This window comes from Python bivittatus, unplaced genomic scaffold, assembly GCF_059951505.1.
Source record: "Python bivittatus isolate LINGU-HERP-01145 unplaced genomic scaffold, Pbiv_v1 ctg000080_np1212, whole genome shotgun sequence".
In the NCBI taxonomy this organism is placed as follows: Eukaryota; Metazoa; Chordata; class Lepidosauria; order Squamata; family Pythonidae; genus Python; species Python bivittatus.
Window position 1 is genome coordinate 12253769 of NW_028277035.1, and position 25024 is coordinate 12278792.

Genomic DNA, 25024 nt, shown 5'->3' on the forward strand with positions numbered 1-25024 from the left:
GTTTTTGCAAATGTCCAGAAAATGCATACAACATAGAAGGATGATCTACTAGCAATTTATTTTATTCCTCTTTTGTGCAGATTATCAGAGGTAGCATTATTAAGACCAGAGGATTCCTTGTAGAGCACAATCCAGGTTCAGAAGTCTGGATGAGTGAGCTGACACAGAGTCATGAACACACAAGGCAAGATTATAAATGGTGTGGCTTTCAACACAGAGAAGTTTCAGATGGATATTTTTTAAGTAACACTTTTAAGCTTCTACCTCAGCCCAGCACATGCACATTAGTTTATTCAGAATTCAAGACTACTCAAGAGTACAGCAATTCCCAATTATCAGGCCAATTATTAGTATGAAGCTCCTCCCTGCAATCTGCCTTTTCTGTGTCTTCCAGCACTTTAACATTCAGTTCTACATCATTAGCAGCCACTCCTGACTGGATAAAAGAAACTGGCCTGGATTTGAAGTAGCAGTCCTGATTTGTGGGGCCAGCTCTATGCGATCAGTGGTTTCCAGGGCCCCATGGACTCCTCCTCCACCTCTGAGGATAGCCTTCTGAAGAAGCCCAAAGAGATGCAGTCACAACGCAGTGCAGCCTCAACAACAGCTGTTGTCCCAGTATTGCCAGAATATCACCTCACACCTGTCCTCCCTCAAAAAGGAAGTGAAAGAAAAGAAAAGGAGATCTGAGGACTTCCTGGAGAAATGAAATCCAGAGACCATGTTAAGAACTTGAGAGTCTCCATTTTAATCCATTCAGAACCTCTCCCCTTCTCAAGTGTATACCCAGAAGCCATGTATGGCAACACACTAAGAAAGGAAGAGAGTGTCCCATGCAAGACTTGGCATTCTCTCCCTCCTGAGCCTGCAAAGCAGAGTGCGCTCAGCACTGAAGGTAACTGAATTGAAACCTGGCTGTGGAGGGGGGAATGTGACATGGCACATTTCAGAGAGTACATGTTGGGCTTCAGTGGGTGTAATGTTGGTTTGTAGACTGCCATCTATATGGAAAATGTATCTAAAACAGGATTAGAAGATAGGAATTTGGGATTTGATTTGATCCTCAGTTCCAGGAGGGAAATGGAAGGCTGAGGGGAAATCTGGGATGAGGCCACAGTCTATTTGGAATGGTCAGACAGAGGACAAGATTCCTGTACCTGTAAAAGTTGTGTAGAAGAATAAATTGCTCTAGAACAACAAGCTATTCTTGTTGAAATGTCTTCATATTCATCACTGTTAAAAATGTGGAGTCCTATACTCTTATGCATTTGTCCTACAAATAACTCTGTTGAAGATTCACTAATGGTTTACATAACAGGACCATTCCCAGTGTTGAGCTGTGGTCTATTTACCCATCCTTGAGTCGGCAGAAAAACTATATTGACAAAAAATGTGCTGCCCATATCCTATCTGTATTGCACCTGTTTTGATTAGTGCCACATACTGCTTTCCTGATTATGCGCCTACAGGGGGTGTTAATTAAAACAATTGATTCCTTTGAATTAGCTTCCCTTCTAACATCTCAGCTAGTGGGAAGACATTTATCAGGGATATGGGAATGGTTCAAGTTCAGCAAATATGAGTTCCTGTGCCTTTTCTCTTGATCAATTAAGTGCTGGGAAGTGAATGAGATCACTCATGCATATGCATACATGGGATCATACACACACTCACACAGTCATGCAAAAACTGGCTTGGGTATTTCCAGGACTGAGAAGATGGTAAAGCAGTTGAGTGCCGTTCATCTTCCTTGCCTGATCAGACTCTGAAGAGGAGACTGCTCAGTTTCTAGTGGAAGCCAAATGTATACTATAAGGATGGGCAAGAATTAGGTTTGAAGTCTAGTGTGTGTGTTGCTCAAACAACAAAGTTAAAAGGTAGCATTTAAAGAATTCTTCCTTGTGTGCAAATCTATGTATTCCTGAGGTTAACTTATTCCCTTCCCCTTTGGAACAGAATATGATAACTACAGCGAAGAAAATAACTATGATAGTATCTCAGTTTCTTGTGAACAGAAGGCACCAGCTAAGCCATTGGATCCTGATATTAAGCCTGTTACAGGTATGATGTCTGTATGAGTAAATCTCTCTGTTTCATTCAGAGCCTTTCCTTCCTAGGAGTCTTCAGCGGAACCCAGCCCCAGCTATGGCAATAGAAAGAGGTGCCTTCACTCTCTTTGATATTTTGTTATTGGTTGGTACATATTTTGCAGAACAGAAATAGTAGTATAAGGATGCTTGCATTATAGTTTGGAAAATAATATCATGAATTCAGAGGGTAAAATTAGAATTGCCAGGCCAATGCAGTGTCATTGTAAATATCTAATGAAGATAGGCTCACGGTTGTTTTTCCCATTCATTACCTTTCACTTTCATGTTACCTTGCAAATTCAGAGGGGAAATTGGAAAATGTATATCCATTTTCATGCACATTTCTCCTTACATGTACCTGAAAGCATATTTTCTAGAGATGCACTTTTTTCAAGCTATTTCTTCCTAATATATTGTGCATAAATTCCCTTAAAACATATTGTAGATTTCATATGCTGCTTTTAAGCGTTCACATTTTCTTTGCAGTTTTGAGCTATAATTGCACTGCAAAATTCTGAAAAGTGGATTGTGATATACAAGTTTTCAATTCATATATGTTTGACACATACTTAATGTCATATTCCATTTCTCTAAAATGGGAAGTAAACACTTTATCGCTTGAGATTTGGTGCCCTCTCCTGGTTACTATTCATCAGGAAGGAAGACACAATATTGACAGAGTAGGTTGTTCCTATAAGAAACATTTTCTAAATGTCTTTTTCAATTCACTAACAGAATGCTGTAAAAATAGACAGTCTGCACAAGAGAGACACTGTTCCATATCTAACTGATGGACATTCCTGCATTTTCCCAAATGGAGGGGTTTTTTTCTTTCAAAATCTGTAAAATTGCCTGCACAGTTATAACATTGGGAACCTCACCCATGCTTTGAGAGCAATCTGATTTGTCACCAAGGCTCTGGTCAGGCCTGAGGTTTAGCATATCATCCATGGAGTTTCCAATGTCCTGGGGCTTATGCTTGTTTGAAATCAATCTTCCTTCTCTCCTAGCTCACTGCTTACAAAGGCCTCTCTAATACAAACTTAACATGTTATCAAGTTTGCTTCTGTGTGCTGGCATGATCCTATGCCATCATGTTGCCATAACGGCAGGACGTAGAAGAGCTTCTACATGCAGGGTTTTTTGCTATACCACCATGAACATGGGGCTATCAAGGACCACACACACACACACACACACACACATAAATATAGGGTTGGGGGGAAAAGAGGCTCAATTGTGTGTGTGCATGTATGTGTGTGTATACACACATACACACACACACACAATTGAGCCTCTTTTTCCCCCAACTCCATCACACAGCAGCCTTTCAAAAGTTAAGTTTTATTTTTGTCTTTGACAAGGCACCAGATGAAAGTAGACAATGCACACAGTCAAATATATGGATTGTGGTAGGAACAGAATGCTAGCAAATTCTTTCTTTTTGTGGAAGGTGGAAGTATTTTTGTTAATTCATGAACCACACATGCAGAAATACATTGGGGTGGAACCGGTGGGATAAGAACAAAGGATATTTAACTGTTGACTACCTTCAAGGCAGCGTGAACAAATACTGATTGGTTGATGTTCTCTACTAGCTTTAGATTTTAAAATATAGACATGCTGGGATAATAGTGCTGTGGATTTCAACATTAAACAGAAGTATATGGTCTGTTAGTGTGGAAAGCCTCTGGGAGAGCATCCCCTACCAAAAGGCATGGCAAAGCTATTGCACCCTCCTTTCTGGATCATACATAATGCCTGAACAGACCCAAGCACATTCTTGTAAAATTCTGTGAATGAGGCAGAGTGACTACACAATTAAATCCTCCTCTGGGAGCACCCTGTCGCTTGTTCTTGGAGTTCTCATTCAGGCTCTATCAACTGTCTCTCTCTTTCCCTGCAGCTCCATCCATCTCCTCTCCAGCCCAATGGAAAAAGTACTGGAAAAGAAACCGAATCGATGTACTCTTGATCCTCACTGGTATCTCTCTCCTCCTTGGTGTCCTCCTCCTCTCAAGTGAGTGAGCCCCAAAAACTGGTGAAGCAGCCTCATGGATATTCCAGCCCCAAGAGATGAAAGCAGTGGGGGAGGGCAATGAGATTCAGTGGAAAAGAAACATTGGTTGTGTGTTTCAACACATAAGGGATGGAATCAGCATGCCGGGAAAGGAGTGAGCATGAATACATGGACCCAGTACCTATGGATGGCTTCTCCCAGACTACTCTTTTGCCAACTGGTTTTGATCTAGGACCCATTTCCAGTGTAATTCTCATCTTCCAAAACTACACGGGAGTAGTTAACACAGTGCAATCCCATTGCTGCAGACCCAAGATGGCCAAAAATAGGCATTGTGCAAAACCACCCAGATAACTCTCAAACACTAGACTCATGCTCTATCTCCTTGTTATGCAGAGTGCAGCTATAACAACAGTTATTGCCAAAAATACACACCAGCGTTAGATTTAAAAGAATGCAATGTCCTTATCTTGTTCTCCAAAGAAATCCAGCCAGAAGTTATAGAAAATATCTGGTTGTTTATTGAGAAAAAATATTTTCTCATAACATAAAATACAAGTTTCATGCAAAACATAGAAAAAATCACTTCTTCTCATATATGTGGCATCCAAGACTTATCCACTACACAAGTTTAACAAAGTCTCTAGCCAAAAACTCTCAGAGAAGAGGTACACTACTTGGTTATTAGTTACTACTACATAACCTATAAAACTGATTAGATGATGGCTAAAATTCTACTGAGCAGTGAGACATGTAATCCTCACACTTTATTAACACTATGCACCACCCCTTGAGTAACTAGCATACAGATGCCAATAGGTGGCAGTAAATAGCAGTATACGTGCACACTAACAAAAATAACTGCAGGTGGCCTGCTTTTCTAGTTTAACAATGTTTGGAGATAGCGAGGTGCATTTCTTCCCATGAGAAAATCCTAACACTCCTGTGGAGTAGAAGCATCAATCCATCTACAGTGTGAGAATCCAGGGCAGTTCATGAAATTACATTTCTTTCTTTTCCTTCCAGAACTCAGGTCGCTAAATTTCAGCTCCACAAAAGAAGGCTGTGGTGCTTCCACAGCACCATTCAATTTCACAGAACTAAAGACCAATTTTCTAACCAAACTCAGAAGCTTAGAACAACGTTTTGATGAGAAGAGAACAGCCAGTCTCCAAAAAGTGGAAGAACAACTATTCAGAATAGAAAGAAAATTAGATGGGCTACAAAATGAAAGAGGTAGATATGCAAAACAAATCAATATGACATCAGAAAAAAACCGTAAGATTCATAAACAAAAGCCTCCAGTCAAAACATGTTTGAGCAAAGTAGTGAGGAAGCTTCTGACTTTAGTTATTGCAAACTTAATGTCATGCTTCCACAGAAGAATCTCTGTGACTGGGGTTCAGACAACCAACTAAGCCCAAACCGAACATACTACAGAAGTACATGTGTGAACCCAACCAATATCAAGCAACATTATTTCTCTGAGAATTAAATACATTTTACAGCCTAATGCAATATACAATATTTTGTTGTTTAGTCGTTAAGTCGTGTCCGACTCTTCGTGACCCCATGAACCATATCACGCCAGGCCTTCCTGTCCTTCACTGCCTCCCTGAGTTTGCTCAGTTTCATGCTCATTGCTTCAGTGATGCTATCTAACCATCTCATCCTCTGCCGTCCTCTTCTCCTTTTGCCTTCAGTCTTTCCCAGCATCAGGGTCTTCTCCAAAGAGATCTCTCTTCGCATTAGGTGACCAAAGTATCTGAGCTTGAGCTTCATTATCGATCCTTCCAATGAGCAATCAGGGTTGAAATATACAATATACAGTGATACATTTAGTTGTTTCAGGTAGCTTACATGGCTCTATTTCTACAAAGGACAGAGGAATTGATGTAACTTTTCATTCAAAAACACATTATCTCTTTGTTTTAAAAAATATCTCTGTGAGTGACTTGGTTCATAGCCTCTTCAAAGACATTATGTGGTTTGCACTGTCAAGATCTTCCATGTGGTGCTCAGATTGCTCCATTAATCCCCTCCACACTCCATGTCCCATCTGATTTCTTGCTTGTTTGTTTGCTTGTTTGCACCTATTCTTTGAATGGGCTTCCCCTGTGTGAACCCATGTGAACCAAAATCTCTTGAAGCATCTAATTTTGCATGCTGTATGAACCTAGCCACAAATAAGTTTAAAGTGAATCACGGCTTCGTGAAAGGTATAAACTTAGCTTCAATGTGCTGTCAGATTCTATGAGCATGAATTTGTAAGATTCACTCTCCTAGACAGTATCTCAAGGGCCTTGGAAATACCTACGGGTCTTATGTCAGAGCTCTGAACTTGGAAGAGAGAAAAGGGCAGGGAGGGAAAAAAAAAAGCTGTAGGGGAATTGCACTTGATAGAGCAAGGGAAGTTTGTGATGCAAGGTATCCAGGTCCTTCCCAGATCTTTGTTATGTCCTCCACCTTTGGTCCAACAAACAAAGCAGGACAGAAAAACAATGGTAGAACTAATGGTGAGAAGAGCTACAAGTGTTAAATCTTCCTCTCTTTCACCCTACCAGGATGTACCATCCAGCACTGAAACACTCCGATGGTGAAGTACTATTGAATTATCATTTTGATTTTTTTGGTATATACATTGAAACGATTAGAGTATGTCTCTTTCTAGCACAGGATGCTGATCAATGAAATGTAGCTGCAATCAGGGACCATTTGGAATGAAAAGGAAACTATTTGTAATCTGATTCAGCATCTGTACGTAGGTTACACAGAAGGAGATTATTGATTTATTTAGTAAATTTATATGGCCACCCATCTCACACACAGAGTGACTCTGGGTGGCATACAACCATCAAATATATAAAAACAATAGTTAAAAAGCAGTCATTATTAAAAAATACAACCATCCAGTACAGGAGAGAGTAGATTAAACACAACACTAGAGCCAGGTTTAATTTAATTTCTGTCTCCAGTGGAGCCAGGGTGAAGAGAGCTCTCTGAGAGAGCTGTGGGGGAAAACCTTCCATCATGTTGGAATATGTATGTGTTGTGAAGGTAGACTGCAAACTGCAGATTGCAAACTCAAAGGGAAGGAAAGTACGTTGACTAGAAAACCACTGCCCCACAGTGTTCTCCTTGCTGGGCCCCTGGAACAAGGGGACTGTGGCTTCTTGAATAGGTGGGGGGAATCCTGCCGAAAGAAGAACATACCCTGAGAAAAGTTCTACCTTTTTCCACAGCTATTCAGAGGAGGAAGAAAAGGATAAGCCATGCGGAGGGCAATTCTATGAATCCCACTGTGGAAATCCATGTCTCCTAAGAGCCAGAGCAGAAGCCCCAAGTTTAAGTTCTTAAGCTTGTAGTTAAATTTTTCTTTCATTAAGGATTGAAGGCAGACTCATCCAGTGTTTTCAGACTTGTCGCTCCAGAGGTTTCTAATAGCTGAAAGGTAATTAAGCAATTTCCGAATGTGATTAGAAAAGGAAGTATGCAAACTTAGTGTCCTTTTAAAGGCGTTGACCATGGTTTGAGCAAGATGGCTATTCCCTCGTCTCCCAGTGCCGGAGACCGCTATCTTGTAGTTTCCTTGTGAGGAGCAACTGTCTGGAGCGCTTGTGGGCGATCTCTGGTCCTCTCCTTTATTCGAGGAGGTTTGAAGAGTTGGTCTACTTGCCAGCTCTTTGTTCTTTGCCATGGTTGTCAGCTCCACTTTTCACAGAGCCATCTTCACTCTGCCATTTCTTCCTCCGGAAGTCTCTGCCCCCATTTTTAAAACAATTCTTCTGTACAACTTTCCTGTTTCAGATACTTGCTGGCGGAGATTTCAGACAAATAGCTACTACTTCTGTCACACTGCAGAAAAATGGGAGATGGCAAGAAAAAAATGTGCTGATGTTGACTCCCACCTGCTCATTATTAACAGCAAGAAAGAGCAGGTAAATTGTACACATTCCTGCAAAGAATAGCTTTGTTCTTTCTTTGTATACCTTCTTTGTAGTACAACTTCCTCATCTTAACCTTTTCTCACTGCCTGCCTCTTGTGCAGAATCTGAAAAGAGAAACCAAGTATCAGCACCTTGGTCAACAGTAACTATTATTTAAAAACTTGGCCTTGTGCCGTGCTCATATATAAGTACATGCCAAGTAAAAATATTACTAAGGCTACTGTTTTCATTTAAGCAGGAGTTCCATAGATCAGGAGTAATACTGTTTTCTCCTTGGCTCTCTTAACAGCCCAACACTGGTTTGTGTTCATATTGATACACTGAACCACAAACTAGCTAACTACATTTTAGCCTTGTGCATTGTGAAAATCAGTTTGGGCTGTTAACCTATAGCTCAGTTTACGTTGGGTTAACTGAATCAACCGTGCTTCAGTTAATCATCATGGGGAGGCAACCACAGTCTCTTCTTCCTCTTGTCACGCTGCTATTCCCAGTTTCTGCTTTTATTGCTGAACTTCACATACATTGTTCTGCTGGAGGCAGCCATAGCTCTGGATGTTCCTCCCAGAACTCTGTTGACAGTGGTGCTCATGTGCTGCATAGTCAGCCATGTCCTTATCCATCATGGACTATAATGTTCAAGATAAAGTACCACATAGCGCTCTGCATCTTACAGTTTGCAGGGTGGATCTTGCCTCATCTGAAGTTTGCTGCAATCCCACCTGAGCAAAGAGAGCAGATGTGCCAAGTAGGGATAGACAATTTGGCAGCATCCAGATGTTTTGAATGACTTGAAGTTGAGGTTCAAAACATGTGGATACTTCAAGATTATCTTCCCCAACTGTACATATTTATCTGCTGAGTAAGCCTCATCTTTCCAGTAAAAGGTTATAGCTAAGGGTTAAATAATGCATCAGGGGAAGACTCCCTTATTTGATTTTACTTTTATTTCAGATTCTTTTTTTTTTTTAGGGAAGCTGGTGCGTTGCAAAACAAAACACTGGAATCTAATACCATTTTTATTGACCTAAAAACCTCTGGGCCCTATTGGCTTTCTCCAAAAATAAAAACAGTCGGCAGTTACAGGGGCTTGTTTAAACACTTGTTTCACCTGCCTAGAAAGACAACAAAGGTCAGCTGTAGCAATATGAAGACTAGCTTGGGTGGGAGGAAGCAATCTTACCAATTTCCCTTCTGATAAATTTAGGGCTCTTCAATCTGGACAATCGTTAGATGGCAGCCAAGAGTTGGAGTTTGCTATATCTCTTTGCTGCCATTTAATGCACATCTAGATTTTTTCCACTACAGAAATGATACCCTAGATAAATGGGCATTTTATGACTGGCCACATTCAACCATATGGTGAACAGCAAGCTCTCCCACCCCATGGTAGCAGTTGTGTGGGCACGCCCATGGTACACTTCCCAGGGTGCCCATTTGCCCAAAATAGAAGCCTAAGTGGGGGGGGGGGAGGAGCAGCAGAAAGCAACTGTTCAAAATAAACATTCAGCAGAATGAGTAAATAGAAGTTATTTATACTTTTTCATCCTAAAAGTTCTAAAATAAAAAAAGGACATAATTTAACTTCAAAATTAAAATACATCTTGCAAAATAAGGAATTATTCCATTAACTGAATTTTCCTTGAAAGTCAGAATGGGGGCTGCTAAACCTGTATTTTCTTGGGAGTAATCGGAATCTGTGTTGCTAGGAATCAGTGGATCCAAAGCCACCCTTTTTCCATCTCTCTCCACCACCACCCTTTTCTTCATTCAGTAGGCTACTGGAAGAGGGAGAAGTGGTTCTTGCCAGAGATAAGGACTAATAGCTTACAGAGGGTTTTAAGGTGGTGGATACAAATTATGAACCCCTGCTGTAAAATATTATTACTTATCAAAAACTGCCAGGGCAAAAATCTTGGTAGTTACTAAGGCACTTTCTTGCAGTGTTACCTGGGACTTGTTTTAGTTGTTGGTCTCCAAGGTAGTGGACAGGGTGCTCTCTAAGCTGTTGTCTGCCACCTGCTTTTTTGGACTTCTGCTCATCTTGGCTGCTAAGGAGAGGTAACCACCTGGATTCAGGAGACTGTCAACACCTCCTTGCAGGAGGGAAAGTCACCAGTAGTTTTGAAAGAGTTTGTGGTGAGCCTCCTTCTGAAGGGCCTGTCTCTGGTTTCCAGGTTTTGGATAACTACCATCCAGTCTCCAAACTCCCCTTTTTAGGAAAGGTTGTCAAGGCAGTGGTGGTGGACCATCTTTGCAATGCCCTGGATGAGGCAGATTATTTGAATCCTTTTCTGTCAGGGTTCAGGCTCCAGAATGGGATGGAGACAGCATTGGTTGGTCTCTCAGTGACCTGTGTCAGGACTTGGACAGAGATAGTGTCCCCCTACTTGTCCTTTTGGGCTTCTCAGTGACTTTTGATACCATCAAACATGGTATCTAACTGGACTATTGGGTTGGGGATTGAAGGCACTGTTTTGCAGTGCTTCTGCTTCTTCCTCAATGGGCAGTTTCAGTCAAAGGTAGTGCAGGATGAGAACTCAGCTCATTGGCGTAAGACATATGGGGTGCCACAGGGATTTGTCCTCCCTCCCCTGCCTTTTAATATCTATATGAAGCCTTGCATGAGGTCATCCAGGAGCTTAGAGTCCACTATCATCAATACAGTATACTAATGATACTCAATTTTACATCACCACCCCAGGCTGTAGGGGCAATGTTGCCAATGTCCTATGTGAGGGTTTGGATGGAAAAGACAGAAGTTGTATCCATGTAAGATGGAGCTGCTGTTTGCACATCAGGTTTCGCTGTCAACTGCACTGTTGACCTGCCTATAGTAATTCATGCCTTCATCACCACCTAGTTGGACTACTGCAATGCGTTTTACATGGGACTGCTCCCAAAGACTATGTGGAAACTGCAACTGATAACTGATCCAGAATGTGGCAGCTCACCTAATTACTAGGTCCCAGCGATGGAAGCACATAATATTGATTTTGTGGGCATGTGGTGGTTTCCAGTGTCCAGGGACTATTTAAGGTGCTTCAGTACAGCCCAAGCCAAGCAGGACCAAAGTTAGAAGGCACTGCTTTTCTGTGGCAGAACCAATGCTCTAGAATGGCCTCCCAATAGAGATCAAACTCATCCCCTCCCTGCAGGCTTTCAGGAAATTATTGAAAATGGAACTATTCTGGAAGCATTCTCTTAATTTAAGCATTGCACCACTTTTATTTTTTATTTCTGTTTGTTTCTTGTCATCATTGAGGCTTTCTCACAAAAAATGCTAGATTGTGGTGTGGTGGAAGGAAGGAAGGAAGGAAGGAAGGAAAGGAAGGAAGGAAGGAAGGAAGGAAGGAAGGAAGGAAGGAAGGAAGGAAGGAAGATAAATAGGCAAACTGCAGATTATACTTGCATGACATTTGAACAGAGATGTTTCCCCCTAGGATTTTGTGATTCAGAACGTAGAATACTCCATCTGGCTTGGCTTAAATGATGCAGAGGAAGAGGGAACCTGGCGCTGGGTTGACGGATCACCACTGGAAAAGGGGTATATATATATGTATATGAACATACACATAGCTGTTTCTTTTTGTTGAACCTCTTATGGAAAAAGGCATGTTGGGGTGGTCCAGCAAAGTCAGGGATTCTAGGACTTGATCCAGGAGTCACACAGATTAGAAATTTGCTTACTGAGCTATCTGGAATCATATTTTCTCTAGCTTCAGCTCTTTTGCAGGCATTAAAGCAGAGTATTCAGTCATTTACTTTTTTCATCCCCAAGGTGATTAACAATAAAAAATCAGTAGTAAATAATAAAAAGCAGTGTAATCATTGTACAAACATATAAAACAATCAACTAAAAGTTGGAGCCTGGAAGAAAATTGCACCCACTTAATTACCAGCAGCTCCCAAACTGTTCAGAGGATGACAACCTCAGTACACAGAGAATATCATGCCCAGTCCAGGTTGTCACAATTTAGAATGGATATTATAAAAGTTGGAAATGGTGGAAGCCTCGGCCAATGAAAACACCTGACTTCCGTAATGGATCAAAGGTGGTTAATTCAGGAATGTCCAAGAGGACATAGTAGGAACCTTCTCATAATTGGTAAAACTAATTTGGAACTCTCCTATCTTGTCTCATTATGGAACAGTCTAACACCCCCTTGTGTTCTTTCTGGAGGACTGGATTATCTTTTAATTCTTCCTATTTACTTAAGATTCTTCCTATTTACTAAGTCTGGAACTTAGATGGATGAACAGGACATAGAAGATACCTGTGAAATTATACATGTTATGGAAAAAAATGGATAGGAAGAATTTTCTCTCATAACACCAGAGGTTATCCAGTCCACTGAAGGTGACTGGCAGGAACAAAAGGAAACACTCCTTCAATCAGTACTTAGTTTGCCAATAGTGTGCAGGTTTTTTATTATACTTTGTGTAATATCATCTACCCAGGTAGTATAGATTCTTAATAAAGGAATATGCCATTGCAATCAGCAGAATTTAAAAAAAGAATTAACTCTGTCCTATTTTCAGGTTCTGGAGACAAGGTGAACCCAGTGATAGTGGGACAACTGGTGAAGATTGTGCTGTCTTATATAAAGAGGGAAACTGGAATGACATTCACTGTGATACAAAAGCTAGCTTTGTTTGTGAGAAGGAACAGGTCTATGTACACTGATTTCCTTGTATGTATCTCCTGATCCAAGTGGTTCCTTTTTTCCAAGTTTGGTAGAGTATCCTCATGTAATGCTTATTTGTGTGGGTAATTAAGATCAGCACACATGTTGCCTTGGCTACCTAGATAATTCTGTCCAAGAGGGATTTTTAGTGATAGCTCATATACACGGTATACCTTTCACAAATAAAGTTTCTTCTCCATCAAGCCAGCCCCCTGCACGAACAACTTTGTCACTTGCTCACTGTGACTGTTTTCACTGTCCCCACCACTTTGCTGAAATGCAGGCAGAGCGGGTTGGTGGGTGGGCACTTAAAGTAAAATGGAAACTGTTGTATTCGCTAAGAGATATAGAATTCTGTTTTTAAAACTCTGGATCATTTTGCACTTTGCCATTTTCCTCCCTGCGCTCTTTTCATTTGATTTCAGTCCACAGAACCACTTGGCAAAGCCATTTTGATTCTGCGCCTCATACTGGTATCTTATAGTTCCAGTCGGAGGATAATCACCTGCAGATTTTAGTAGGATAATTGCACAAAAAGGATCGTTTCTAAAAATGCTGACACCATCAACAATGCTTCATTGGAAGGTTCCTCCCAATTTTTGATTCAAGACAATAAAGATTATACCTCCGAACTCACCCTAGGCAACCTCTTGAACATCAGAAAAGCTCAAAGGCTTATTAATAAGGCAGCCAGAAACACAGGAATTCCTGACCTGTTTTTGAGATATTCCTTTTATTTTCAAATTTAAACTTAGGACATGTCCGTAAGCTGCAATCTTACTATACACAATTGAATTTTAATTGTAAGTAATGGTATAGGGCTGTTGCAAACTACTTTTCCTGCATGGCTTCCACAGATAAATGACACTTCCAACTCAAATGGACCCCTGATCTGCAATATACATGTCATTTTCTCACAGCCTTCCTCAACACGCGGCCCAAGGATTATAATAGCACTTTCACCTTGATGTGTCTTGACAAGGCTTTAAATGCTGACAAATGAAAAGAAATAAATAAATCACTGGAAATTAAAAATTGCACTAAGGTTCGGGATTCCTCCCCCCTCCCCGCTGTCGGGTGAATCTGCAGGCGCCCAATGACGGCCAAACGGAAGTCCTCCTGCAGTTTTTTTCTGGTCCGGAGCGCTGAAAAGCGAGGACCAGCCGGCTACAACCAACTGTCCGGGCTTCGGCCACGACCTGCCAAAGCAGCGAAGAAGCCCTCCTCGCTCCCGCGCCTCCAGTCGAGCGCTTCAAAGCGGACTCCGCGCGTGGTTCCGGTTCCGGGGGAGAAGAAGCGAACGGAAGTCAGCCGTACCTGGGACGGAGTCCGCGGCGGTCATGGGGGCTCATTTAGCCCGCCGGTACTGGGGGGAGTCGGAGCTGGAGCCCGACCCGTCCGGCGCGCCCGCCTTCGACCCCCTCTTTGGCTTCCCCGAGCGCAAGGAACGCGGTGAGCAGGGCCGGAACGGGTCGAGAGGAAGAAAGGTCACCCCGCGCTGCGCTCCGCCCTTCTCGCTCTGTTAGTCCTTCTGGGCTTGCAACCCGGAGCTCTCCGGGGCTGGCTGCAAAGCCGCCGCGCGTTTCTCGCGCAGCTTGGCAGGTGGGAGCTGGGATCCAGAGGGTGCCAGGCGCTCCTGGCCTTGTCTGCAGCTCTTTCCCCGGCCGCGTCCTCTGGCTTCCCCCAGAGTGGTTCTCTTTCCCCTCTCCTGCGCTTCCCCGGGGGACGCCGCGGATCTTCCCCAGGTTGCCTCTTTCTCACCCGGATTGCCTACGTGAGGCGTAGTTTATGTTGCTGCTGAGAGCTAATTCGGTGTGGTGGCTAAGAAAAAGGAGTTGGGGCAGCGTTGTCCAACCCTCATTCATCCTACCCTTTCTCACAAGGCAAAGCAGGCGAGTGATGCATGTGTTTTTCTCAGCTCTTTAGAAGAAGATCAGCGCCTAATCAATGCATTGGACAGAAATCTGGCGGATTCTATCTGCAAATGTCTGTCTAGAGTGAGAACTAAGTGACATTTTGGGCACCCACTGGATGCTTCCTTTCTACCTTTTGTATTATAAATAAATACATTTAATGTAGTCACCCATTCCAGTGGACTCTGGGTGGCTTACAAAATATGATCCTAGATTAAAACAAACAAAGCTTAACAAGATAACCTAGACTAAAAACAACCATTCAAACACAACCCCCCCCCAACCCATCAACCCCAGGCCTGGGACCAAAGCCAGGTTTTAAGGGCTGTTCAGAACCCCAGGAGAGAGGGTGCCATCCTTATCTCTGGGGGGGATGCTGTTCCAAAGAGTGGAGGCCCTGATAGAGAAGACCTGCTTCCTAGGTCCTACAAGGTGACAGTCTTTAATAGAAGACACCTGGAGTGCACCCACTCTGCCAGAACATACCGGGCAGGGAAAAACAATGGGAGAAATTCCTGCCAGAATTGAATCCTCTCTCACAGCCATGCCTGCTTATTTGGTTGTTATGTTTATATCCTCACAACAAGTCTTTGAAATAGGCTGGACTGAAATATAGTGAGTTTTATTAGCTTTCATATGACTATTAGTCATTGACCATAATAAAATTGATTACTAGCCTGGGTGCAGATTATTGTTCTCCTCCTGTCCACAAAACTGGTTAGAGGCTTCTTGCTGTATTCATGTATGCAGCCAGTAACAGGATCATATTACAGAATATCCTGGGTGCACTTAAACTGTATATAGAGTAAGGCAATGGTGTACTTGCCTGGAATATATTGATATGAGGTTCTCAGATCTAAGCTTTGGATCTTCCCCATTCTGGTATCCTCAAGATGGGTTGAATTCCCACAACCTTCTAAACAGGATGAGTGCGAGTTGAAGTTAGTCCACCTAACTTCCAGCAGTGGAAGACAGATAAACAATGTTTCAGTCCCATCTTTTTATATTTACTATGCACACAATTCAGGGTAGCTTGCAGTACTTACATTCCTGATATTTAAACATAATAAAAAATCTGTATAACTGGAACAGCCATATGATGTAACCCTTAACAGTGCTGGACTCTGGAGACACAGTTTTAATCCCCCCTCAGCCATGAAGCTCATTGGCTCCCTTTGGCTAGTCACTAGACTTTTTTACAAGTACTATTACAAATATTTTCCATCTTATACCTGTTCATTTTTTTTTCATAAGTGAAGATGTTTGCATTTGTCTGTGTTAAATTTCATTCTATTACTTTCAGCCCATTTCTCTAACCCAGTGATTCTCAAACTGCAGATAACCAGTGCTCTGTGGTGATCCATCAGATAGTCCATCCCCACATTAACCCCAGTCATCTGGCCAGAGGCTACTTGTTGCTTCTATCCTCACTTTCCTGCCTCCTCCTGATCATCATCAGTCAGCTAATTCATAACAATGCATCAGTGGCTGAAAAGTAGTTTATTGAAGCAAATGAGTGATAATACATGTTACAATGTTTGTATTAAAATTCAGAAGTCTGACAATAGTGAGTAGGTCTTAAGTGCTGTTGAAGTGCAGATGAAGAACATTTTATCAGCAAATATGTGCTAATGCTGTTATGGAATAGAACACAAAAAATCAAGTGGTAAACAATTTTTGTACAAAATTTAGTTTTAAAAGGCCTTTAAAAATACAGAGGATAGGAAAGCATATTTAAATGCATTTATAATCATTATCTTATTTTCCCCAAAATATGCAACTCCCATGCTCTTAAAGACAAAAATGTAGGGTAGGTGTATTTGTTTGTTTGGTCCTTGTATATCCTACATGCTATTTAGTGGATCACAGTTATAAAAAGTTTGCAAAACACTGCTTTAACCCAAGATTTTTAATTATATTTCTGTTTCCTAGGGTATTCGCTATCCCACCCAGTTTTATGTAATCTGTAAATTCAGTAAACATTCCTTTCACTTCTTCGTCCAAGTCAATAATAAAAACATTGACAAGTACATCTTGACAGACTAACCTAATTTTTTCATTGAGTAACTTATTTAATAGATTGTGGGAGTGGTGTAGACATAATACAGCAAAGCACTTAATGAATATCTTATGACATTCTTATTAGTAAGCTAGTTAAGCATGGGCTGGATGGCATCATATCTGAATGATTGCATAGCTGGTTTCACAATCATACTCAAAGAACACTCATCAATAATTCCTCATCACATTGGTGTGGTCTGTGAATGTTAATAGAACAGGTTCTCTAAATTAACTGGGTGAACATTCTTTCAAAAGACACCTTTCCTTTTGCAGCTTCTGTAAGAGAATTCCAAATGGTTGATCTCAATGAACTTCCATTTAGATTTTAATCTCCCTTATTTCCATCTTTTCCTCCTTCCGTTTTCTCCTACAGTGATGGTAGCAACACATAAACAGATGAATGATGCCCAGATTCCTTTCAAGTTCCGGGATTATTGTGCCCATCATTACATAATGTGGCAGAAGTGCAAACGTGACAAATTTCCTAATTCCATCATAGGGTGCAAACATGAGGAGCATCAGTGGAAGTACTGTGAGCATCTGGAGTAAGTCAGAGCTATGCCTTTATTCTGATACATTGCTATATTTTGACTTTGCTTCTTTACTCTGTAAATTAACTGTGTTTCAGAAATTAGAAACTGGCCTGGATTAGAAGTCACTGCCCGTAAATATCCCTGTAATTCTGCTATGAAATTTATCCTATTCCCGCCATAAAAATTCAACAAGACTTGGAAAAAGTAGCACAGTGTGTTGGGGTGGGATGGGAGATTATAAACCCTTCCATGATGTGAATAGCGAAGAGGTCACGGTAGTCAACTAACTAGTTTTTCCTTAATACTGATAAGCCTTGATGGAAAAGAGACATAATCATTTTAGTCTCTAAGCAAAGTTATGTGCATGAGGGTAAATCACAAATAGATAGTTATTCCATTCTCCTCTAGCATTCGTAGAGAAATTAAGAAAAATAAATACCTGCACTGAGACCCTGATTGCAGAAGATAAGTCTGGGGAGGGATATCTACCTACTTGGTAAAATGTCTCGTACTCTAAATATGAAAGTAAATGAGGAATAAAGTTGTGGCATTCAAGCCAACTAACATGCAGCAAAAAAAACCATGGCTTAGTAGGACCAACAGCTTTGAACTGACTTATACTTGTATCCTTTGTGTTAGCTATGTCATGCGCATGAAGGAATTTGAACGAGAACGGCGTTTGCTGGCTAGGAAGAAGCGCATTGAAGAAAAGGCAAGAGCAGAATCCTAACTAGTTTTGGGTGCTTCTCCTGCCTCCTCTCAGAAGAAACTTCTGGACTTGATATATTGAAAACATAAAAACATTATGCCACAGTTGGGTCTCAAATGTTCCCTGAGGTTCCTACGATGAAATGAATGCACATTTTGGACCTACAGCTAATAAATGTTCATAAATGTCAAGGATCTGAAGTATCTTGTTCTTGGGAATCCTAATGTTGCCAGTTCTGGCAATTCTGCCAGAGATGAGTCTAGTTAGGTCCATTTAGCTACCTATTCTCTTTGTATTCAGCAACATAAGCTTTCAGTCTATTTCATTGTGGCTGAAGGCAGCTGCTTTTGAATGTTAAGTTTGTGCACATTCTGTGCACTTATACCTCTTCATACCCAAAGATCCTTTTACAGTAGTTGGAAATTATGAATGCTGGAGTCCAAAGGCCAGTAGATTGTTCTATACACACAGGAACTGCCATGCATTGTGCGAAGTAAGTAGTAGTGAGGCAGGATCCAAGGCTGCAGGTCTGGAGATAGTACATTCTGATTGAATTCCTTTATTATTTATCTGAAGCATTTTCTGCTTCCCATGGGGGGGATGGGGACCTTGTAGCAGTTTCAGGCAAGATTCAAATTTCCCAGGTAGCCACTCACTGCACCTCAACATGGGAAGGTACTTGGAGTAAGCTCTCTGAAGGTGACTTCAGAGTACCAGTAGTATAATGAAGGGCATTCCTTTGGATACTCTGGTCCCAAGTTGTGAAGGGCTTTATAGGTTAATACCAGCATCTTCAACTGAGACCAGAAATTAACTGGGAGCCAGCAAAATTCATATTATGAACATACCAACCAGTTCTGGGTAGTACTCTTGCCAATATACTAAATGAAATTTCAACACCATCTTTAAGAGCAGTTCAGTACAATGTATGTACACTGCCAGAATGTGAACTAGAAGTTACCAGGATATAGGCTGCTGTAGTGAGGCTATCTCTATAAAAGTAGAGTCATAGCTGGCACACCAGTCTGAGCTGGTGAAGGTGCCATATGCCAATTGTGTCACAGAGGACAATTGTGCCTGCAATGTCAAAGATGAATATATAGAAGCATCTCTATGAATTTCATCTTCCAGGGGGAATGCTACCTCATCTGAAACAGACTGAACATCGCTTGCCTGGATAGATAAATCGTTCACTAATAGCACTTTTATCTTGTTTGGACTGAGCATCAGTTTTTTGGCCCCAGCCAGTCCATTATAGTACTGTAGCCCGGCACTGATTAGCAATTTCATTGCTTCCCTTGGGTCTAAAAAGGAAAGAAAAATGTGTCATCACTGTACCATGTGTTATCCACATGCTTTAGTGTACACATTAATCAACTTGAGAAATAGAACCTTGCAGAACCCCATAACATTAGCACCATGGAGTCAAGCGGAAATCCTCCAGCAATACTTTATGGAAATGACCATCCATGGATGAGTGGAGCCATTCGAAGGCTGTTCCACCTATATCTAGCTTGGACAACCTCTCCCAGAATACCAGAGTTGGTGGGTTCAGGAGCCATTGAGAAGTCCAGGACAATCAACATGGTAATACCCCGTCTTTCTTGGCAAAGATCCAACGGAGCAACTGAAATAGTTTCAGTGCCAAAGCCAAGCCAAAACCCCTACTGAATTGACCTGGAAAATCTATTTTGTCTGACTCTGATCAGCCACTACACACTTAAATACTTTGCTCAGGAAGATTTGGTCACTAGATAATTATTTAGACTTTCTGAGTCTAAAGGTGTTTTTTTTTTTTTTAAAGGAATGGCCTCTTTTTATGAGGCTGGGATCACTCCTTGTAGGACAAAATGTATAAACTGGACTCAGCTGAATACTCCTTTGTAGTAGATATGATAAACCATTGGGCAAGTGAATATATACTTAGCAGAACTCAATTAGGCACCTTGTCCACATCTTCAGGCTTTAAAAACTGAAACTCATTAAAAAAAAAAAAAACCTGACCAGATAGGGCCCCGGACACTTCTACTTATTGAACTGCTAAGTTCATCTAAGTCATGATGATCTTGATAGGTTTTGCTTTCAAAATATATAGCAAACAAGGGTTCTATATATCTCTAGTTAGGCCAGGCCCCCAAAAGCCATGAGTAATTGAGAAAAGCTCCATGGGAAAGATGCAAAGTGGAGGGGAAAAATCTCTTTGATCTTCCCTCACCAATACAAAGTATTCAGTAATGTATCTGGAATTTGATCAAGTTTGGGATGTTTCTCTAACCTGCTTTTTAGTTACCTCCCAACTTAATGTATAGCCTAGCTGAAATGTGTACTAGAGGGTGAACAAGCTCTGCACCATGGTAGAGGGTGCTCAGATTTTATTATTCACCAATCTGACATTTCGTAACAGCACCAGCAGGGCAGAAACAAAGGCAGTACTGTATGTTTAAAGAAGTAACCAGTAGTGGAGATAGACGCAAGTATCTCACATCTCAATATGCTACTCCCCAACATATGTCCCTCTACCTGAAATTATCCTAACTGAAGCCCCCTCAAGCCTTCCCGTAATATTACACATAAAGGGAGAAGCAGTGCAAAATATAACCTGTCCTAGCCTTCACTTCATACCTGAAATAGCTCCCTTCACCAAGGGGTGAATCTCTTTAGTGTTTCCTATTAAAGAAGCCATTTACACCAGGCCAGGGCCCAATATTCCACCCAGCCCCTCCAAAAACCTCTGGGACCAATTGGAAAGAACATCCAAGAATATGGTTCTTCTTACCCAGGCCGAGCAGTAATACAGGCTACAGGTGACAATATAACCAAAGCAAGGGCTACTGCTGGTGGTGATGGCAAAGTTGTTGCTGTAACTCAACAGTCATGTAGCTATTGGGCTTATAAGCAGATTGCCTGTGGCCTTGAAAGTTTCTTGTGTAATGTGCCCACGCTGCATTTCTCATCTCTTGTAAACTTTCACAATCATGCTTCTGCCAAATAGCTCTTTGATGAACTGCATGTGCTTTTCATAGGGAGAAGGCATGTGGGGATGACTTTTCTTTCAAGTTAGTCTTTCTCATGTATATTTCAAGGATTCTTTTTATCCTCCCCTTCAATTGGGTAGGCTTCTGGGAATGGAGGACACTGTTCTATCCAATTTCACTTGTGTTTAGTTCTGGAGGTAAAAGCACATCTATAGCTGAGTAAAACATGAGCTGCAATCATTCTATAATACTTGAGCACCCAAAGGCATGTTATGTTGCTGGGCACTGTTAACAGGGAACATGACTGAATTCAGAATACGTTGTTCAAAATATTTCTTGTGGAAGTGCAGTTCTTTAGTGATAAGCTTTTTCATTCAATTTACCTGATGTACCTGATGTGTCATTTTTCACATGAAAGAGTGATACACTGTGGTCTGTTCCCTTGCTCACCCCACTGCCACCTGGTCTATACACTGAGGTGAGCAAATCTGAACTGGGAGCCCTATTCTGTGATCAACCTACAGACAAAATTTGTAACACAAATCACATGGGACTTTCAAATCCTAAGTTTAAACCTTCCTAACCAGCAAGCACAGTCCCATTCTCCTTATGCAACTGTTATATGTCAGGATGGCAATGTCAGTATAAGACTATATAGTTCCTGGACCAAATTATTTCAAACCAAATGATCTTACGCAGAATATAACATGAGGCTGCCCATTCTTAGCTCAAGGTATGAAAGAAGTCCTTCAATGTATAATTTCCATGCTTTAAAAAAAAAAAACAATCTGAGACTGTCCAGTGGCTGGATTATTTATTGGTTAGTTCAAATAAAGTTCCACATGAAATGGATTATAGCAAAAAGTCAGTGGCTCATTTAACAGCAGTCTTGGAGCCTAGATTTCCAATATCTCACTGCTCACATGCAGCATAATCTAAGACTATGGCAAACATTCATCTTGATTGTGGACATGTTTGTTTAGAAGCAAGTCCCACTACTTCATATGGGGCTTCCTCCAAATTAAATATACAGGTAGTCCTCACATACCAAACACTCATTCAGCAACTGTTTGAAACTGCGACAGGGCTGAACAAGTGGAACTTATGACCGACCGTTGCAGTGGCCCTGCGGTCACATGATCATGATTCAGGCATTTGGCAACCGGCTTGGACTTACCACAGTTTCAGCATCCTGCAGTCAGATGATCACCATTTCCAACCTTCCCTGCTGGCTTCCCACAAGCAAAATCAATGGGGAAGGCCAGCAGGGAAGATCCGTGAGGCTCTGTTAACTCCCCGCCGGCTTTCCTGTGCCTGTGCACTGCCATGCCATCCACCACCCCCAGCCTTCCTGCACTCACATCCTGTTGTGCCATCCACCCCCCCAGCCTTCCTGCACTCGTGCCCTGCCACACCTTCCACCCCCTCCCCCCCGGTCTTCCTGCACTCGTGCACAGTCTGCACCAGGTCTCCCAAGCACTCCCCAACTCCTGCACGGCCTGTGCCAGCCCTCCAAGGCCTCCCCGCACTGTTCCTTACCTGGGACTCACACTGTTTCCCACTTAACAACCCACCCATCCTGGGGTTATGATGGCAACTGGGACTGCCAGGATTGTCGTTGCTAAGCGATGAGGTCACATGGTGTCACACTTTACGACTGCATTGCTTAGCAATGGCAATCCTGGTCCCAAATGCCATCATAACCCGGGGACTACCTGTATGTAGTATCACAACCTTACTAACAATGACAAACAGAAAAATAAACAACAACCTCTCAAGAAGGCAGTCCAATCCTAAGAGGCTTCAGTTCTGTAACACTGAATATTTTTCTATAGGAGGAATAATAGGCCTTTCCTTATCTCTTTAGTGCTAGAAATCGTTACAAGTCAAATTTCAAAGCAGGATTTCCCCCCCAAAATTTCTCAGAGCAATTTTAAGTACATCATGCAAACAGAATAAATCACTCAAGTGATATAATTTGCAACATTTGCATAATTACATTGTTGTTGATCACTTACTCTCCAATTTAATGGACAACTGGAAATAACAACCCCCCTCCCCCATCTGGTCCATTAAATCAAAGTTTCACTTGTATATCTCCATAGTTGCCCTGATGTCATTTGTAATGTCCACACACCTTTCAGCAGGCCTGTGTTACAGAAAGATACACAATTATTGCTAGTTAGGCATAAGACTGTATTTGTTAGACCTGCATTTCAAGATCATCTTCTCTTGACTACAGAAGGCCTATTCTACCATCACCCAAAATTGAGTGAACTTAAAGTACACACTTCTACCTAGCAGATGCTGTTCAGTGCTTATCAGACTCTACTAGGAAAAGGATTTTTGATGATGACAAAGGGCCAGTTTGGTGGATAGGACTGAAACAACCTATGTAACACTAGAGCTACTACTGGATCATAACTAATTTGCCTCCTTTGCTTCACAGCAGGGAATACTCCCCAGATAACTTTGCCATGTCATAAGTTTAGTCTATGACTGGGATAATTAAATAATGTATTCTGCCTTTATGAAATTATTCATATTGTCATTCAATTGAGCCATTTTCAATTTTGGTTTCAAGCACCAGTGCCTACTAGTTGAGCAAGGGCTAAAAAGGGATACAAGGCCATCCTATAAAAGAGATGAAGGCAGCATTGCAACTGATTTTAATCAGTCTACTTCCCACCAGAAAAAAAAATTACAATTTTTTAGTATCAAGCACCACTCCACAATAAAAAAAGCCATAACAGTATTTACTACTAGGAGAATGCCCAAAGCTGAGCTGATAGGCTGTGTTGTGCTTTGAATGCAAATGCAAAAAGGTGCTTCATAGCACACAGGACCATGATCACTGCATCAGTCTGTAACTCCTTAAAGCAGCCATGCCTTTTCCTGGGATCGTGCAGCTGCACTGCATGATCCCAGGAAAAGACCTATTTGGTTTAGGAATGGCACCATGCATCCCAAAGAATTTTTCTGCTTTCAAGTCCATAGTGGGGCACAATTTGGGTAGACAACTTTTCTAAAATTATCATTAGTGAGGACTAGAGCTAAGATTGCTACCCTAAGTACTCACTTTTGGCCAATGTCCAGCTGCCTAGACTTCATTTATGGTACCAGCTCTTACAGACATAATGCCTAGCAGCTGTTAAACTTTTTTCCCTGTAAAATTGGATTGTTCCCTCTGTTCTCTGCTGCAGTGTTTGTCTTCATGGTGCCTGTAGGGAAGTGTTATTTTAAGTCGAATATAGCTCTGGAATAGGTAAAGACAAAGATGATGGAGGGAAGGGCAGTTAACTTTAAAAAGCAAGGAATTCCAACAACCTCCCTCAAAACACAGTGTAGACAGTGAAAGAAAATCCTGTTTTAGACTCCAATAACAGCTGCTCAAGAAGATAAAAAACAAAAATGAAACTACCAGCCCAGAATGATATTTTAGTGCAGAAAGGGGCTTAGAGCAGAAAGGGGATGATGGGTGAACGTAGTGGTGGGTAATCCCGGAACTCCTTCAGATAACTTCGGTGTTTTCCCTTTGCCCAAATGGTCATTTGAATAAATCCAACCAAGGAAAACAGAGCCACTGTTGACAAAGAAAAAAGTGGATAACGTTATTAGGTATTCAGAAAAGCATCCTCCCTCTGGGCAGAAAGGCAGAATAAAAATGAAACATTTAACACTGACTCCTTTTCCAAATGTATTACATCTTTTAAGGAAGAAATTTTACAGAAATAGAAAATAATACCAAAGATCTTATACTGAACTAGACAGTATAACTTGTCTTGGGCAGTACTACCTAATTTTGCTCATTTTTTAAAACTCCAGAGCTAAAGCATCCTTAACAAATGGCAAATAAATTTTGGAAAAGAGGAGGTAAACTTCAGCATTGCTATCCCAGCAACAGATAGCATTCAATTTTCATTTAGTATCATTACCTCCTATACCACATATGGGATGAGAACATCTTCAATTGCTATGTGTCTTAGTGAAAACAAGTAAGGCAATGAAGAGAGCAGGGAGAAGAGTGCAAAACTCTTGGCTTCTCTTTTCATAAAGAAAGAGATGATGCTTACTATGAGACAGAAGCT

The 25024-nt window shown here is 41.5% G+C and overlaps 3 protein-coding genes across 6 annotated transcripts in view; 2 read left to right on the top strand and 1 right to left on the bottom strand.

The window, feature by feature from the left end:
- The first annotated feature begins 93 nt into the window (after nucleotides 1–93).
- Nucleotides 94–13860, top strand: LOC103065817 (uncharacterized). Its single transcript, XM_088133894.1, has 7 exons — nucleotides 94–895; nucleotides 1957–2061; nucleotides 3997–4110; nucleotides 5137–5510; nucleotides 7818–8048; nucleotides 11501–11604; nucleotides 12600–13860. The coding sequence occupies exons 1-7, from the start codon at nucleotides 706–708 to the stop codon at nucleotides 12742–12744; spliced, it is 1263 nt and encodes a 420-aa protein (XP_087990020.1). The 5' UTR covers nucleotides 94–705; the 3' UTR covers nucleotides 12745–13860.
- Nucleotides 13861–13948: 88 nt separating this feature from the next.
- NDUFB7 (NADH:ubiquinone oxidoreductase subunit B7) lies at nucleotides 13949–18152 on the top strand. Its single transcript, XM_007432582.4, has 3 exons — nucleotides 13949–14197; nucleotides 17093–17264; nucleotides 17892–18152. Exons 1-3 carry the CDS (start codon nucleotides 14086–14088, stop codon nucleotides 17980–17982), a joined length of 375 nt encoding a protein of 124 aa, XP_007432644.1. The 5' UTR covers nucleotides 13949–14085; the 3' UTR covers nucleotides 17983–18152.
- Nucleotides 18153–20297: 2145 nt separating this feature from the next.
- Nucleotides 20298–25024, bottom strand: part of TECR (trans-2,3-enoyl-CoA reductase) — a 58633-nt gene continuing 53906 nt past the window's right edge. For 2 of the 4 annotated variants that reach the window (XM_025169407.2, XM_025169406.2), the window contains one exon: nucleotides 20298–24519. In XM_025169407.2, the coding sequence (XP_025025175.1) occupies nucleotides 24392–24519 (128 nt within the window). In that variant the 3' untranslated portion in view covers nucleotides 20298–24391. The remainder of the gene's footprint in view (nucleotides 24520–25024) is intronic. The other 2 variants (XR_015794710.1, XM_007432581.4) reach the window with 2 other exon arrangements.